General features: G+C 42.3%; 1 protein-coding gene across 1 annotated transcript in view; it reads right to left on the bottom strand.

The window, feature by feature from the left end:
• The window catches only part of gukh (GUK-holder), an 86,909-nt gene extending 67,538 nt beyond the window's left edge, over positions 1–19,371 (bottom strand). The window contains exon 1 of the mRNA XM_043414985.1: positions 18,789–19,371. Coding sequence (XP_043270920.1) covers positions 18,789–19,083 — 295 coding nt within the window. The 5' untranslated portion in view covers positions 19,084–19,371. The remainder of the gene's footprint in view (positions 1–18,788) is intronic.
• Positions 19,372–19,763: the final 392 nt, after the last annotated feature.

Below are 19,763 nucleotides of genomic sequence, written 5' to 3'. Positions count from 1 at the left end.
TGTCAATGCCTTTTTTCGCCATTACCAATTTCTCCGAAATGGCTGTTGAAGATTCAATTTTCTTGGTAACGAATAACGATATTCTCGCGTGTTTTCTATCTAGTAATTCCCCATAAAACAATGACCGATCATCACGCAGCCACGGGTGACGTGGCTTGATCGAATTTCGAAGGAAAAATAAACAGAGAAAAAAGACTGAAGAGAACAACATTTCCAGCTTTCGACGTGCTTTTTTCTTTGCGTACGAATTTTCTGCGGTCCTTCAACGTATCAGTGCCTAAAGACGCCTATTTATAAATCGAGACTCTTAAACCCAGTAGCCCAGGTAGACCCCCGAAACCTATTTCCCATATCTCTATTCATAGTACTGCGGCTACGTTTATATTTAAATCGACTCGACAACGCGAATGAACGATATATAGAACTAACGGAACAAAAAATTCATTCACTCGAGATCAGTGGATACTCGAAGTTTTTCCACTCCAAAACATTCGAGAATAAAATATTTGAGATTTGAACTATGGATACCAAGATAAAAGATCTTTATCGAATCCAAACTGTGAGAATTATCCTTTAACTAACAATTTATTTCGATAAGTCTAATCACAAATTCGAGCAACATCTTTATGAAGTTTTATCGACTGATTTATCAGTGGAAATAAAATAGTTTTGTCCAATGTTTACCGTTCGATATCGAGAAGTCTTGCCGTCGACGTGACCGTACAAAAACAAATGACGATAATTGAGAGATTATTTTAAAAGCCTGTTGACAAAGTGGATCGAAAGCTTTTCTCCTCGACTCATACCGAGCACGCTTGGTTTTCATTCTCATTTGTGGGCTTTGCTTGAGAAAGATAGAACACATAAATCACAATATACGATCGAGCGCACCCAAGCTAACGTGTTCTACGACCTTTTGTTCCCGTGACTCCAATTTCCAAATCTACGTAGAATTTTACATGCAAAAGTGTGCGTATATCTACGCGTCCAGATGCACACATGAAAATGCCTGATTAACTTCAGCTTTTTTGTTCTTCGATTCTACCCAGCTTTTTAATTCCGCGAGGCTCTCGATTTGTCTGGTACCAAATCCTGATTTATTATTGCGCAGGGTTTCCACGAAAATGTATTGCTTTCGCCCCCTACTTCTATTTATACGATAATAGACGTGTATAGCTATGTATTGCAAGAAAATGGAAAATCCATGCCACATGAAACGAGCCTAATACGATGTGCGCCGCAGCACCTTATCGATTGGATATGATCGGAGCGAGGGACGTAGGCTATGCATACTTTGACATGTACTCGCTGTAAATTTTAATGAAAATATCGCTTCGCACTGCATCTCATTTGTTCACGTCGATAAACACGGACCGTGCGCGTGGCCAAGTGTGTGTGCGCGTGTGTTCACTCTTCTGAATAATAGGAATAGGATAAGGAATATTTTGGAATTCACAAAATTGACCGATTATCCCGACACCATAATCCGGGATAATCATAAAACCGGTCCGTCAATCTAATAGTATAATGCTGGATTAATGAACCGGTTTTATTCCGAGTGGTGTCATCGACGCTGGTGCAGTTCCGCGGTTTACTAGATTTCAGAAACTGGAATCTCCCTGTCCGAATCTTCATATTTATTTTTCCAGCATAAATCATGTGAACCAAAGGCGTACTAATGACACATTTCAGCTGGAATATCACCGAAGCCTATTCCATTCCACGTGTCACACTGTGATACACATATCAACCTACTTAAATATGACTTACAGTTTGTACCACACTTCACCGTCGACAGGATCGCTGCGGTTTCGTTTTTATACGAATTTTGAGAATCGAAATGCTCTTCAACGAACTCGTTCGTTGTAATGCGCTTGAGTATTTTAACAAAATAGATTTAAATAAAAAATAGTTTTTACTTTAGAACCACAAAAAAGTTATAATGCCCAGAAATTTCATGAATTTCACAATAAAATAAGTGACTTGGCGTCATAATTTTGAATCGACATGAAAAGAGACTTTTTTGATGCACGTAAGATCGATGATTGAATCCTGCAATTGGAAATCATTGTTCCGCCTCACGTCAAAGGTTACTTCGATAATCAGGAGACCAGAGAGAGAGAGAGAGAGAGAGAGAGAGATAGAAAGAGAACGAAGGAAAGGGAAAAACCTGAGCAGCAGGAGGAAGAATGAAGTCAATCCATAACTTTTCCCGCTCATTCATCGGCAATTTGGGCGCATTCACTCGGTCGGGGTTCTCGAACCGCAACATCATTTTTGCAACGCATAAATCGAATGAATAAACAACAATAGGATCACGTGTATTGGAGTACTAGCAGGGTGATTCGGACGTGCACGACGCGAATCGCGTTTTTGACGGGCCCGCAAGGATCCAACATCTGCCCATGCTTTCGGTTCTACCTGGGCGGGAAACATCCTGGCCTTAGGTGTACATACATGTGTATATAACGCATACAATACACGTTCACAAAACACGCTTATTTTCATTTGTGCACGAGATGTTCCATCTCCATCTATCTATCGGCCTCTCTCTTCTTACTGAGACCTCAAATCTCCATTATTTTCGAGTGCGACACGTACAATAAAATCCCGAGCCCCCTGCATGTGATCAGTATCCATTGCGTGCTTCATAATATATTCATGATGTGTACACGAACGCAAAAAGCCCTCGATATACAATAATAATAATGCAGAGCATCGCTTCCCCTCCCCTTATCGGTCGCGCCGGATGTTCGAAAGGATAGGTGAACATGTGTGCACATGAATGTCTGTATTTTTTATCGTATCTGTATAAATATAATAACTGTATTAAGGATCTCAAGATCGTACGGGAAACTTCCGTCGCATTTATAGTGTCGAATATGAAGTGTCAGTTATCCGCAGTTTATTCGAGTGCCATGGATGAGAGGCCACTGTATATGCACACAAATGTGTCAATGTGGCGACCTGAATCACTCGGACACTTGACTACAGAGTGCGACAAACAAGTGTGAATAAAATGTACTGATTATCACAATCTCGGATTCTAAAATCCTGATCACATACGCACATATTTCTGGAATAACAATGTAGGGGTCTGGCATTTGTCGCGTATCGGTACTGCGTAGAGGGGGAAACTCGCCCTTCGGCGTGGACTTAATATTTTTCACAACATTTGACCCACATTCAGACCTCACCCTTTTTCACGATCGTATGTACTCGATCTCAGTAAGAATACGTTGTTAAAGTGGCGAGAGGCTTTAGCGGACATCTCTGCGATTGCCATCGCAGTTGAATGAGAGAGAATTGATGCTGAGAAGAGGGTGGGAATAACCCCTGAACGGAACGCAAAGTGCGTGTCACGTGCGCAGCCGAATCGTACGCAGTTCTTTGTACAACGACGCACCCACATGCGCACACGTATGCACACATTCGCACCGCGTAAAGTGTACTAAATTACTAACAGCCGGTGCATCCATTGCGGTCGGCAATAATAATATTGATGCCGTTGTAGGGGCTGCTGGTACGCGAAAGCCGGAAAGGTTTCGGTTCACGTTGAAACGAACTCCACTGCTATCAGTACGAAACGCACCTCGAGTACTCTCCGTTTAAATTATCCAACTGAAACGAATTTTCGTCGTACTAACTTGTTGAGTTTCAAATGATCGCATCGCATTGAATTACGGGAGGCTCTTCAACACCCTGCAAAACAGCCCTCGTGAATAGTGGAACCCGAACTTAACATACGCAATGAGACTCGTTTCCGCAAAAGCGCTTCCGTCTCATCGTCATTTCAAAATTTTCATTTAAACCTTCAAAATAAACGGTCTACCTCGTATAACCGCAGGACGCCAATGAACCTTTTGGAAAATCATTAATGTAACACTCACTTAGCGATTGTTTATTCAATATTATGTAGTAAGTACACTTCACGTTAAGAGCACTCGTAATTGTCAGACTACCTCGACAAAAAATGAAAGCTCGTGGGATCGCCAGTGCACTATGCAAATTACATTGCTATAGGAGATTAATAGAAGTAGTTATAAATGGAGGCAGCGAACCATCAAACGAACATGACATGTGTATTTTACACGTGGAAAGAGTTACGCTTCGTCAGTTTTTCCGATCGAAGGGTTGCTTCCTCCCCTTAGCCTGTGACGATCCCTCGAAAAGCCTCGAGTGTTTGACCCCCTAAGCGCCTAAAACCGGAAGGCCGCGAGCGCTCACAAGGGAGGTGCCAGTTGGCAGTGTGAGAGATTTCGGTCACGTATGGGGAGAGCGACCTCTCAAAATTTCCTTTCGTAAAGTCGATAGTGCACCCTCTTTCGATTCAACCCTCGGACCGCACGAATATATCGCGCGCTGAATTTCAGATGGATATTTTCGCGCCAAGTGAATTTATCGTTCACACGGTGTGCACTAACTCTTCATCGACTTCATCCACCGAATACGCAGTTCAACCCCGACCGAACAACGCAGCCATTTTGCCAGAGCTGTTACCCTTTCAGATTTATTATATCTCCGGACTTTCATCTACACCCTGAAATTCCCGTTATCACAGCCTCGCCACCTTGCTAAGGAAGTGGAATTATACCAAATTACGAGCGCCATTTCGTTCCGTAATTCCCGGAATTCGCTATCGAACAAACTGCCGCTATCCTACAATCCATCAAAATGCTTAATTGAATCCTCGCCGTCAATTGAATTTTTATTTTTCCCATCGTGTACGAGAATACATTCTCGGCTATGACATTTGGGCGAAGCTTTGAACTACAAAAACAGATTTGATCAATTACAAATTTCCTCAGTTTTTTTATTTATTTTATTTACAGCAATTTCGTAAATGCTTCATACGAAAATTAGAAGTGATACGATCTGAGAAGGAATCGGACCAAAAAAGTCTGCAAACGATTGCGGGAAGTGGCAATAAAGGTCGATCAAGATTTTTTCGATTCCAATCGGACAAACGGAATTCTTCGAAGGCCGCAAGACGATTTTTCACATTCAGTTGATAAAAGAGTAAGTCCAAAACATGTATTCAACTGAATTTCGTATAATATCATTGGCATTAAATCGATAATGATCCATTTCACGTTGTTAATGCACGTGAAGGTTTTTTTTTGTGTCGTCACGAATATTAAATTGACCCGAGAAAATTTCCCTCAGGCCTCAAGCGTTTCTGAAACTTTGTCCGCGCGTATTCTCGTCCTTTATCTTTTTCTCTCTTGTTCGGGCGTGCTCCGTCTCTTTTTTTCTGGACGGTCGCGAGATGTCAATAACCTTGGCCGAGCTCGCGTCTTTCGCGTGGTTGGTTTCTCTTTTGCCTGCTTTCGTCGTTGTCCACGTTCGACCCCCCGATGAACCACGATGGCTCTTGCAACCCCTTACCGCGCTCTTGGCTTGTCTGACGCCCTCGCTCAACCACCGTCCGATAAAACGAGGGAGACGCAAAAAAATTCGAAACACTAAAGCGTAAACACGAAAACAACAAACTGAGGCAAAAAACGAACGGAGGTAAATTAGCAAGAGGAAAAAATTAGGTGTGAGTAAAACAACGCGATGCGACAAAGCTCGTGGGTTTTTTTTTAAGGGGTGCTCACCACTACCCTCCCTTTTAGCCTCAGTTTGAACCTCACGAGTTCACAACCTCCTCCCTCTATCCCGATCTCCTGTTAGCAGTTTTACTCAAACGTTTATATATCCCACGTATATCAAAATACACATACACGTACTGGATTAAGGCGTAAGCTAGTGAGGGTTGAGGAATAACGGTTGAGAGTGTGGTCGTGAGTTAAAACAAAATTTCCGGGTCTGGAAGCGAGCCTGCCGTGAAACGAATTTCCGATAGTTCCCATTCTCGTCTTTTCTCTCTTTCTCTGGACTTCTATGGGAGCTCCTGTATTCGAGATTCTCTTTTTTTTACTTTTTTTCGATTCCTTTGACTGTCGTTTACTACATTAGCGTACAGCGTTTAGGCGACGTGCTCTATTATACACATAACATACGCCAACAGCACGACTCTCCGGAGAGCAAATGCACGCGAATTCGTGACGAGGAAAAAAAAATCGGATCTGTTTTGCTGAACCATAACGATGAAACTTTGAACAACCACTATTTTGTCGAGATTCCCACAGGCGTATGAGTCTGTGGCCGAGCCTCAATTGAATAACAGGAGTTCACGTTCACTTCAGAGGCTTTTTTTCAGTAAATTTTTATTCTTCGTCGAATTCAATATATCTTTAGACAAGGAACGAAAGCTTTGGCGCTTCGCGATTAGATACTTCACCCTCTCTTGATAAGTAATACGATTCGGATGAAACTGTTCTCTCGTAATTAAAGATACGATCTTGATACAACCGGCCGATATTTTTATGTTCTGTTTCTCGTCAGGGTGGTCTCCACAGACATTACTCTCAAAGTTTTCATGTTTCCTAGATTTCGCTCTTATCTCTAACACTGTCGAGGCGTCTATAATGTCGAGTCGATAAGAACGACAATGAGGGAGAGACGTGCACACAACAGCCCATGCACACACGCTGAACATTATCGTGGTTCCTTGACTCCCTTTGCAAGTGTGTGCTAATGTCCGGTGTCTGTCTCGTGCCTCGTACTACACATGTACACGCGCAGACTTATTTCGTCTTACCTCGCGCCTTTCGTATGTATCCGGTTGATACATTCGCAACACTGGCAAAGCGAGCCCGTAGCATAACAGCTCAACGTAACGAAGCTATTCGACCTGCCACGTAGGCAGGTGTTATCGCTTTCTTGCTCAACCTTCGTGTGCGTGTGTATTTTTCTGTGTGTCCGTGCGCACGTGTGTATGCCCACGAACTCTATATTCTCGACAGTTGCCAGAGGGTCCACACCTGATTACCGTTCCACGGGTAGGCACGCGTTCGACAGAGTGTTTTTACTCATTCACCTGCATTTACGAAAGAGTGCAACGTTCGAATGAAAAAACTGGATAATGCTCGCGATGAGCTTTATCTGCGTATCAAGCTAATGAAGATTATCGTAAATAGAGAAAAAAAGGACATCAAAACGGGTATCTCGGGGTCCAAAATGAGTGTGGCGATCTTTCTGGGGGATTGTTGAAACAAATTTTGTGAAAGCTTTCTGCTGGATAATCTGCTTCTCATTTTTGTGAGAATCAGATGGAGAGTTTGCTTTATGCTCGAGGGTCGCAAATTGAGCTAATCCTCAAGACCACTCTCGTCTCTACAACCCCGTCATCTTTTTGTGTTGGCCGGCCAATTCACGGAAAGTTTTACGATTCTCTCAGCAGAGTGGCGCCTCGCTTCCTCGCAGCTTTCGTCTTTCCGCTTCTATATTGACGACAGATCTATATCCGTCTCTTTTTTTGGACTATTGGCCCACGTGCAAGTTGACAAAGTTCTGGGAAAAAACCCTCCAGGATTTGAGCCATGGAGCTGAGAGAGAAGCGTTCCTCGTCCTTCGCTTTATATTTCTTTTTCCTACACTAGTCATCGGGGCAGCGAAAAAAACGGAAGGAATAAATTGGATCAAAAAGACTTAAGAGGAACATTTTTTCCTGAGATTTAAGGTCCGACGGAATGAATTTTCTTCTTTTTGCATCCGAGCAATAAGAGCTTGAATCCTAACGAACAGAAAGCTGGATCCTTCATCTGGATCCTTGATTTCGCCGCCCCCAGACGAAATCGAATGAGAAAAAATGTCGAGCGTATCTCCCAGCTTTCTTTTTTCCAAGTTTCAGAGACGCGACAACTCTCCGATCACGGAACCCCCCGCAGACGTGGTCTGCATATCCGAGACTCGTTTTGAATTTATCGTTTTTTTTCGTCTTTTGTCTCAAAGAAATGCCCCGCGTTGATATCGCATTGTAACATGCGCAAGTGGCGGCTGTTCGCATTTGTTCTCAAATGAAATTCACCTCACGCTCACAATAAACCCGAATATAACGTCAAAAACAAAATTGGGCCAGCGCCCAATTTCGGGTGCAACGGTCTTTGCATTTCCAAACCGGGGGTTGTCTGGAACTCTCTGCATGCCTCTGCATATATGTCCTTATAAACACTCGTTGTATAGACAATGTACTGGCGTTGTGTATACAAAAATACTCTTACATATATATATATCCATATAGAGTACAATGTTGTATAGCAGACGACGAATTTTATAGCTGTCGCCTCTTCCACCCCTCGATCTCGCACGCTCGCTTCAAAACTCGCTCTTTATTTTCTCACTCATAGCCTCTCGCTTCTTTTACCCACTTCCGTTAGCCAGCTGGTATACACACGCACGACACTCTCTCCCTTGCCTTCTTTTCGACCCTGTTCACACATCTTTACGTTCTTACATGTATTTTGTATACATTTCTTCATATATTCAAGGAGCGGGAAGGAAGATGTGTATGAAAGAAGAAAAAACGACGTACTGTGGTTTTGTATGTTGGTGGGAAAAAAGACAGCGACTGCAGGGCTAACGACAGACGTTGTACATGGACGCGCAGTATGTACGTTTATTTGTGCGTTTGCGTGCGTGTCTGTGTGTGTGTGTATGTACGAAATGGAATGTGCTCCAAGGGTGGCTCATCCTGTGAAGAGGGTTGACCGCCGGCTCCCTCTTTCTGCGTCGTTTAATTTTAGCCACGGCTAAAGTGTAAGGGAGATCGAAAGAAAAGGGATGGTTTGCGCCACGTGCTCAAAAGAAAAGCGTGTGCTACTTCCCTTTCCTTTCTTCAAGGCTGAGGAAACGCGTGCACTGCGAAGTACCCTCGCGAGGGAAAACGACGCAGAAAAGACGGAGAAAAATAATCAAGGGTGTGGAGTGTCCAAAAATAAATTTACAATTTGTGCTTCACTAGTGTCAATAGTGGAAGTGATAAAAGTGAAAATTTTATCATCTCAAATGCGGGAGAAAATTCTTCTGTCAGTTCAGCCAAGTTCATACCTTTTTTAATGAAAAAACTTGCTGATACGAAGCGCATTACACGCGTGAATAAATGAAGTGCGTACCACGTCGTTTCTCTTGGTCAGAGATCAGACGCGAGAACGCATCAAAGAAAGGCATCTGACACGAGAATTTTATCGAAGATCAAGAGTTAAAATTTTTCCATTATTTGGCTTGTGCCAAAGTGGGATGGGTTTCGATCTTATCATACTGGCATACCCAATAGACTGGCGCTTACCTGCTGGGGCAGAATATCGAAAGGGAGGTTCAAAAAGAAAGTATTTGAGCAATTTAGAATTTCTTGAAGTCCTTAACCGTATTTTCATGTTGATGTATCACCGAAAGCTTTTCTTCTTTCGTTTACTTTGACAGATGCTCCGGATATTTTCGTCTCCGCGCGTTTCTCATCTTCGTTTTATTTCCATACGTTTTTCCATATGAAAGCCATGATTCATCGTTCTTCTTTTGGTATTGCTTTTTTTGCGTTCTTCCGTTTTATTACAGCCCAACTAATTATACCCAGCCAGAAGAAGATTTATTTTTCCAGGGGATCTTATTTTTTCTCTTCTCATCATGAGAAGCGCACAAAATATTTGAATAAACGAAAATAAATCCAGTCTTCATTTTTATCATAACCTCAAAACCAAGATAATGTTCTAATTACTTTCAATGAACTCGTTTCACGATGATATTAGGAACGTCATTTTTACACGATGAACGCATATGGTATCCATCTATCGAAATCAGAAACATTGAGAATAATTTCTCTGTGTCTTCTACAATGGATGAGCCCTTGTTACGATTCGATTTTATGTTTGGCAGAGAATATGAAGGAAACTTACAGCACATACGTGTTCGTAAAGTAATAAAAAAAAAAAAAAAAATAGAAACTTGGAGCAGTGTTGGAAAGCTTCAAACTCAAAAGTTAAGCTAATACGAGTGGATCCCTAATCTCCATCTATTTTCGTGAGTGAACGTATACAAAATGGCTTCCAGAGAACGAAGAGGGATACGAAATAGTAGTAATTACTAAAACAGCCGAAGGAGCGAGAGTAATAAAACTCTATAGAGGTAGAAACGGTAATGCGAAGGTTTTCCTCGTGTTCTAACACACTCGTATACCGAAGCAAATGTCAGAGCCACCAGGAAACTGGTGGGGCTGTCGACCACCCCCACGCTCAAGCAGCTCAGCATATGTTTCGCTTTTGTGCTTGTACTACTGGTGAAGCTTATTGCACTCGAGGCCATGGGGGTTTTATGTCAGGGCGAGCGCGTGAGCATTCCTGTAGTAATTCTTAACGGATATAGTACTTCTAGTCTCTGAGAGCTGATCGAATAAATGCTCTACCGATGCTTCGATAAAATAAAAGCAAGGGGCATCTTACAGACAGGTAATACCGTGCAAAGAGACCGCCTGGTGTTGGGATGGATATCAGTTTTGTGATTATTTTCATTCCAACGTATATATATATATATATATATATATGCATATTACGTTTATATTTTATATCAAGCTTCTCATTACATTCTGTCTTGGCTTGGTTTGTACGATCAAATCGGTTCCTCGGTAAGGTAACTGAGGTCATTGGAAAAAGAAAGATTCGTATTGAAAATTGCTAGCGAATTTGTTCGAAGAAATAACTTTCACAGTGAAAGTGTAATCCGGAAAAATTGAAAATGATCAAATGCAAAATACCAATTTACATATTAATACGGATCTTCGTACACTTGACATGATTACACATGTGTTAATATCAAAAGATGAAGAGGGAATGGAGGAGAGAAGGTGAGAGAGCGAGACGCATCGATGCAGGAAAGCCTACCATTGACTAATTAATCACGGGTTGAAGCGAGCGAGGCACCTGCCTTCACGTGTTGCAAGTAGAGGCCTATGATTAAGAACCATTATACACAAAAGGTATCTTCCTTGTACTTAGGATCATGTACACAAGCCTGCCAAAGCACGCGTTCTGACCTCCGACATGAGAACTGCTTGCAAACATTCGAAAAATAAATAATTGAAAAGAAATAATTAATCGAACAAAAACAAGGCGAGAATGTTGTTCATTTGAAGTACTCAACGTGCGTGTGGATTGAACGATATGCACGGGGAAATTTGAAGATAGCTACAGACAAAAAGAGACAAAGACTGAAATAGAAGAAACGCGAACAACCTAGTTGACGGTATATCCTTCGAATGATTTCTTCGTCTCTCTCCTCCACCCAGCTCGTTCCTTCCCCTCAACTGAAAAAAACTTGCTTCTGTTGCTGTGCAAAAGCGATTTGTTCACGCAAGTGCCGAAGGGAGAAATGTCCTTGTAAAATCACGTGCGCTTTCTTGGACACCATCCAATTCTTTTATGCGTGGTTCTATACATCTGTCTGTCTATACATTTTATCTTTGATTTATAATGCCTGTTCTCCCACGTTTATTGCTACTGCCGAATCGTATTTGTCAAAAGTTTAAGGATATTCCGGTTATGTAATACGGTGACGACACATGCGACGGCGTAAGCGCCCTCTGGCGTTTTAGTGCGGCCTACGGCCTACTCGAAAAGAGCGCTCGTTAAGGCACCATAGTTTGATAACTTTCTTCGGGTCAACATACTCTCCGAGATCTCGACGTGACCAAGAACAAAACGGATGTGTGTGTGCGTGTGTGTACATGTGTATTTGCCGAAGTGACGACGGGTGGTTGCGATCTCACACAGCGATCCGTTTCAATCTACCAGAGAAGGCACTGTACAAATCCTCAGCAACGTCGAGCTGGTCTCATTTTGCAAATTGCCAATTACACAAAAGAGATACGAACGCGGAGCAGGAGCAACGAGAACGAAAAGAATGAGATACTGAAAAAAACGCATGAGGAAAGACGTACGAAAACATCAGCGATTGTGTACACTCGTATAGAAAGAAACGAAGATTTTTATCCAACTAAATTTATAGCTGAGACTGCTCTGTTGACCGACGAAAAAAAGAGTCAAAGCAAACTTTTGTGCTTCGTTTGCCGCAGGCTTCCCAAATTAATTTACCGTCATCTCATCCTCACCCGAACAAATAATGCCCGGAGCACGCGAAGATTTCATTGATAAAACAGTTCCGGTTTTCGTTTCAGGGTCGGAACTTTATTTGATGGAAAAGGTATATCAAGACCGAAGAATTTCCCTCTAAATTTCGGACAAGGCTACGAAGCCCTAATGAAGTATACGAAGCCCAACTAATCTATTTATAAATAGAACACATATCAACTCCGGAATCGAAAAGATAACTGCGGAGAAGCTCAGTACGTCGGTTAATGTTCCTTAATCTGAAAGTAACCATCGCGGATATGATAATGTCTGTAGCTAATCTGGGACTTGGCAATAAAATGATTCCTTCATATGGACCGCAAAAAGGAGTGTTCCCTCGTACAATTTTCTTCATATTTTTGCTCTTTTATTCGTCCGCATATAATACGTGTACGCGAGCGTACATACAAGGTTTTAAAATTACGTGTATATTTTCAAAAGTCTACGCGTAAATTCTCAGCTTATTGATGGCCAATTACTACACCGAGAGAGCGATGCACGCATATATACATACAGATATATAGCCCTTTATATATCTATACATCCGGGTAAGTTCGAAGGAATGCGCGGTTCTTGTTAAAGCCTCGCTTCTTTACTCGCGATTCCCGCACGATTAACGATCGTCATTATACGCGCGGGGCTACAAGAGCAACGCTACATACGTACACACGGCGAAGACGATCGTATGATCTTGAAAGGAAGAAGAGAAGAAAACGATCTTGTGCGCGTCTGACCGACAATCGCGTTTCGTCGATCGTCCTGCTATACAAAGATGCATACAAAGATCTCGAGAGAGTGAGAAAGAGAGAAACCATCTCGTGATCTCCGGTCTCACCGCGTGGGAAATTCAACGCCGATCGGGCGAAACTTTGTGTTTAATGATCGCAGTCACGTTCGCTTTCATCCTGTTCGATAGAGCACTAGGTTCCAATAAAAAGTTACATTGATACTTCCTGATCCATTCGAGCAGAATTCTTTTATCAAATCCATTCAATCGGAAAGTTATTTTCAAAAATTCTGATAAAATATAACTGAAATATCTTACGAGTACCGGCTGGTTCTTGTTGAATAACGTGAAAAAAATTATACGATTTTGTGTTTGGGCATGCGCTTGCATGTTTGGATTCCGGAGTCGTCTCTCCTCCCCCTCCTGCCTTTTTGCCTACCTTATGGTGCTCGTCGTTCTTATCAAGATTATTATATTGTTTTCCACAGTACCCGTATTGTTCCTATTGTTCGTTCAAACATAATGGATACGGGTCTAAGCATCCGCTGTGACCGTACAGCGCGCGCTCGATCGAATGACTTTTAGGAATCAAAATCCCAACGAACACCAGCGAACGATCTACACACAACTGCAGCGCTATGCGACGTTGCGCATCGGTCTGCACGAACACAAATCCTCTACAGGCCCATACAACATTTACATGGAGTATGCGCATACACGTAGTAATTTCCATTGGGCTCCCGGCGAGAATTCAAGGGGGGTTGCGATGGGAATCAAATTCGAGGACGACAGGTGTCTCGGAACTGCTGACTCGTGATTAGTCGAACGTAATTCAACGTTCATACTGGCAAATATGCATATACGTGGATATAGAGAGCTATATATGCGCGTATGGAATCTTTCAATGCCCGGGGCTATGTCATCAAAACGGCAGGTGTTTTCGTCCTACTGCCAAAATTCAATCCCTTCAATTAAACGCTTCGTGCTGAAAATATCATGTGGTACGCATTTTTTTAATCGAGAAATTCAGCTGGAGCTTTTATTGTACTTTGTTAGCCGGGCCCACGCGAGTTGACCCTCTCACCGTAACGTATTCACATTCCGATATAGTCGCGCCGAAATATTCTCGACTCACTCTCAAAGCCGTGAGTGTTTGAATCCACCCAGTGAACGCAGAACCGCTCGTCACGGTCTTGGCTACGCCCATGGCGTAATTATTGTTTGTCGATGGACCACGCTTGCGAGAGGGAGATGGGAAGAGAGGAAGGAACGAAAAGTGGTCGGTCCAGTGAGTCGGAGAACGCGAGTTTTACTACTCTCCAGTTGGAGGTGAATTGAGGGAGAGAGATCGACTCCGCGAGTCGAAACAATCCTTCATTTTATCTTTTTCTTTCATACTCCCTCATTCTCTTCTCACTCCTCTTCACTCTTTCTCTAGTTCGAGGGTAAAGGACCGTCGGCTCGAGCAATCGAGCTAGAGATGCCGGGCAGCCTTTTCACGCCGATCCAACTCCTCCTCTACAGCCACACAATAAACATCACAGCTATTGGCCATGGAAGAAGACCTTAGAAACCAGTGATTGTCAACTGTAAATCTCTTTTTCTTTGTGGAGATTCTATGGACCAGTCATCCGACATTAGCGGACCTCATCGTCTATTCAGCCGAATGAGTGGAAATTAGTGATCGTCATACTTCTGTTTCCTTTCAACCATAGCGATTTATTATTTTCGGTTCTTAGCTGTTCCGTGGCTGACGAATGGGTCCGCGCGTTTCTCATGCGTGCGTACACCGATACCTGAGCTCGAAACCTTTTGCCGTTTGTATTATAAATTGATTATATTATCCTTTTTCTAATCTCTTATAACATTGCGTTAAAATCGGTTAAGACGACGCGAGAGGCCGCAAACGGACGATCGAATTAATGGTTCGACTTCCTGGTGACTGAATTTGGTGACCATACAGTTAAGTAATTGGAAAGCCCGAGGTCTCGAGAAGTGATTAAGTCATGAATAAGTAAAGACATTTATTCTCGTGTGATAAAAATTTATTCTATTCTATCTCGAATGCCTGGAAACTGACACAGACGTAAAGGAACGACGTGCCGGACAGATTGAAAGTCGATTTATCGGATTCCGGAGTAAGATCGAATTTACATGTGCGAAAAAACTTTCATATACGACAATGAATCGTTGTTAAAAAAAACCTCGGTAACTTGCCGAATTTTTGAAACAAAAACTTCCACTATTTCGACTCTGTCTGGTCGAAATTTTGATCCGTAACACTCTCGAATGTGTCAGTTTTGAATCCTATGGTTTAATTAAGAATCCTACGAATTATGCATCCGATGAAAAAAACAGTCTTTCTGTTCTACAAACTTCACACAAATTTCCTTTGCATTTGTCACTATACATCGAAGTCGTAGAATAATATCCACAAAATATAAAATGGCTCATAAAATGTTACTGATATAAAAAAAAAAACTGTGCGTTAGCTCGCACCGAGGCTCGCTCGTGCCAGCTGCGATAGACAAAAATCATAAAAGTGTATACAGGATTGCAAGTTTCTCAGGTGGTGAGATTTTTTCTATAAATCATGAAAACGTTAAGTCGGAACACCAAGTTGAGCACACATAACGGACGTCAGTAATTACCCCGTATCCTGGTATGTGGACGTATATAACAAATATAATTCCAAATGTACATATACATAAGTTTATGTATTTGGGCTTAGACAGTAAATGTTACGCAAGCAACCTTTCTATAATATAAATTGCGGGACACAGGCAAAGGAGATATGTACATAAGTCATTAATGGATTGGAAAAAATGTTATGGCATCTACACATCAAAAACGTGGAATGTCTGCTAGCGAGATTAATCGTTTCAAAGAAAATGTGTAATTTCCGGTAGATGTTTTTTTTTTCGGTTACAGTTTCAGAAACACGGGAGAGAAAATTCTCCGCCGAAACGAAAGAAGGATCTATAGGATGAGACTGCAAGACCTTGATCTTAAACGTATAGTAAGAAAGAGGCAGTTCTTTGGTTACCTGCCTTAATAGCCTGTACATACCTATAGCTCGTATCCAGGTATATACATATAGACCCTGCACGTTTCTTTCCCTGTTTTCTGCACATGCCTTCTAAAAGAGCTTATCAAGTATCGAGAGGCTCTCCCAGCAGTCGTAATGTCTTCTGAAAGGATGAAAATGCACTCTCTGAGTCGGCTTATTCCCTCGGTTTTCTCATTTTCACGAGACAAAAACATCGGAGGTTCCTCTCATCCTTCTTCTCTCGTATTCTTTCTCCATAATTTAGTCTCTCTTCCTCATTGTTATGGAAATTAATATTGGGCTGAAAAGAGTTGAGGGTCCCCACATTTCGCTTACATTCGTTGACAAAGATTTCAACGCGTGCATTCGAATCAGGTGTTCATGGGAGCTTGGAGTTTGTTTTTATTGCTTTTAAATAATGGTCCACTTATCTTTTAAAGTGAATGAAGTCTAATAATCTCTTCTTTAGGGATGATACTAATGGTCGTATTTTTCTCAAACGACTTGTTTCCTACTCCAGGCTTTTACTTCTCCTCTCAAAGGTAGTATTTACATTTTGTTCTCCAATAAAATTATCTCGATACGAGTTAGACGAGAGAAAAACAGTGAAACGGAAGAGCGTTATTGTTGAAGAAATTCCTTGCTCATTGCCATATCATAAAGTTTCATTGCGACGGCAATAGTCTAAATTTCTGTCAAGTCCTTTTCGGCGTTATCTTAAATCGTGAAATGTTCGTCTAACAGACGTATACTGTGTAATATTGAACTGAAGCGTCTGCGCTGTAGATATGACCATATCTCCATCTCAGTTTTCTTCCTCTTTATCTCTGTCCTTCTTCTTCTCTCGGTTTCCTACCCTCCGTTCGGCTCTTGGTCTCGAGAACAACATCACCCTTCGGGGCCTCGAGAATTCTTGTGTGTCGGCAGGAGGGAAGCCGCTCAGCTGTTTGCCAATGGAAGCCGTACAGGATAGTTTTACACATTGATGATGGCGTGCAGAAAGACAGACGGAATTCTATGCGTTCGGTATCATATGGAATAGGGTTTATTCACGTACGCATTATGTGTGCGTTTATAAACCAGTTTAGGCGTGTGCATATGCGAGTTTTATATGTGCCTTATATACCCGGCTATGTACGGAACGAAGGGATGAGCTGCGATCCGTTTTAGACCTGTGAGCCTTTTTCCTTGACTGGACAATGAGTGGTCAGGGCGCCGTATGGTAATATTACGTTGATATGCTCGGACGGCCGTGCGGTAATATGCTAATACGCCAAGACGAACAGGCCCGTGGTTTCAATTGCATTCATGCACGCCTCTCCTTCTCGTTCTCCATCTTTCTCCGATTCATGCGCAGACACGGCGCTTAAGGATGGTAAGCTGCTTCTGATGCTGCAGGGGTAACGAGAGTCCACGTGGTCTGTCATCTATGACGTGAAACGTAAATACGAGAAAAAAATGTCTGACATGAAGCAAGCTAAACAAAATGCCTAAAATTTTGATCAACGACGTACTCCAAATCCATCGCGGTATATGCGAGTGGTCTTGCGCAAAGTTGGGTGAAGAATACCGAGCGAGAAAAAGAGGCAAAATCTTCCAATAACATTGCCAGGAAGAAAAAACTGTTGCGCATGAAAGATCCTCCGGGGAAACGAACCCGGCACGTGCTCGTATAGGCACTACGCTTCGGCTGGTGCTCATATAGCTGCAACCATGTGCATACTCCAACTTCGCACTATACATATATGCCTTTACTCCAAGGAGTTAACATAATATACGTATCTTCTCGAGTGTTCACAGAAAACACGCGATAGAGGAATACATAAATAGGAAGCGACAAGGGCCGACGGCGCGTCACTTGATCCATCGGTCGACTGTTTCCTTTGTTGTATCGTGGGCCACGATGGACGTTGATAGGTTACGACCAAAACATCAATCACTTTTAAGGTGTATTTTATAACAGCAAGTCTGTATTCGATGTTTCCTAGTTTTCGTATGACCTCCGAATAAATAGTATGCATAATAAGGCATTTACTGATTTCCTGTCCGTTGAGAATCGTTTCGTTTCGGTATACGTTTTCTCAAAAATTCACTGAAACGTCGCTACGTATTCGTGCGTCCCTAAATACTCATTTGGAGGAAGTTATGAGAATCGAATGCAGAGACCGGAATAATGACACAATGGACCTCACCTGCAACTGGTCAGTTATTTTTCGCGTGTTACAATGGCACAGGAAGGATGCAAAGAACAGGTGTATGTACCGGAGTACACGATGGATAAGGATGGAAAAAGTGAGAAACATCCAGAAGAAAGAAATGTTTCTATGAGAATTGTGCGAAGGCTGACGCTTCCCTTGTTTCCCTCAACTCCTCGGTACTCTCCGCAAGGTCGAACAAGAGAATCTTTGTTAGATCCGAGGCTGCTCCAACTCACGGTCCCTGCAGCTTTAATAATCCCATGAACATGTAGCATAGCTCTTTCCTTTTTACTCTCCATCGAGTAGGAACGAGAAGGAGAGAAAGGTGGCCTTTAAGTCTGGGTTTTTCTGCTGATGCTCCTCTGACTGTTGCAGCAGCCCATCGAACCCTAGAGGCTTTGAGAAACGCGTGTTTCCCACGGTAGCAACACTCAGGTAACTCCAAGTGAAAGAGACCTAACCTCTATTCGCCTTTGCTTTTTACTTGCGCGCTCTGATTTCTGCCAGAAAACATTCACGTTCGATACTATATAAAGATTCAAGTTTTTATGAAATCCTTACATACGCACATGTCTTTAGTCGTGCGTTGAAAGAATTGGATGATGAGATCTCTGTTTTTTCAGTATTTATGCGAAAAATCACAGACCGATTTTGCATTTGTCAGTTTGTTCTACATTTTCTAACAAAAGTCATTCGCCGATTGTTTTTTTATCTAAAGAATACCGAACGCCTGACCGTTCCAATTTTCCCGCCTGATCTAATCGTTCGCTTCAGTCCTTCCATAACTATCATCAATTCAGAATAATACTCACGGACTGGTATCTTCTTGGGATCGACGGTTGACAGTTTCTCCTCGATTTTGTCAAGACGCCGACGAAGAAGACCACTCCGATCGGCGACCGAGGTTAACTCGGCCGTGAGATCGGCAAATATGTCCTCGGCAGCGGTGAGAAGTGAAGCGAGCTGCTTCAAGGAAGCAGTAAGTGCACCATTCGCCACAGCCTCCATTTCGGCACCTACGGGCCAACAATCTGAAGCATTTCCACCTTGTGGCACGTGTCCGCGGCACACGTAACGCGGCTCTATTTTTCGTATTACGAACGGCATTATTTCCGTTTATCGTTGAACCAACGAGACACATAACACTGACGATATATTTATTCCCTAATGCCTTCTAGCTTTTTTTCCTTCCCTCTTACGAATATTGCTGACACTCCACTAGAATATAGTGATATTTTTTAATGAATATTGCTCCGTTGCGCGAATCACGAATGAACGAATAAACGATTACGGAAACGCGATATTTCTTGGGCGAGCGTCGAACTCACCGCGACTCGTATTCAAATAAAGTGCTGCACCGTGCATGCGCAATAAATACTATACCATGAATCGCAATCTTACTCCGAGATTCAATTTTTTAAATGAAGCATCATCGCGGGATCGACCGATCTTTTCTCAACATTGCTCTGCACCATTTGACGTATCCCAACGAATCTTGTGTAATCCTTACACAAAAAGTCACTACACTTTCACGTTTAAATCTTCACACTCATTAGGAATCGTAAGTATTCATGAGTTAAGTTGAAATAACACTTTTTTAAATCCTTAATACTGTACGAGTAACCGCTGCATTGGTAGTTGGTGAATTTTCGGTTTATCAGAAGACACTTCGACTGCATTTGAAATCGTGTTTTTTAATGCTCTGTTTCTATTCTCTTATTTTCATCGAGTATTTTAATTTATTGCTTCAATGGCTGCGGAGGAACGAAACGTTCCTCTCGCAATTT

Source organism: Venturia canescens, chromosome 1 (assembly GCF_019457755.1).
Source record: "Venturia canescens isolate UGA chromosome 1, ASM1945775v1, whole genome shotgun sequence".
Lineage (NCBI taxonomy): Eukaryota > Metazoa > Arthropoda > Insecta > Hymenoptera > Ichneumonidae > Venturia > Venturia canescens.
The sequence above is the reverse complement of the archived record's forward strand: the minus strand, read 5'-3'. Positions and strand labels throughout refer to the sequence as shown.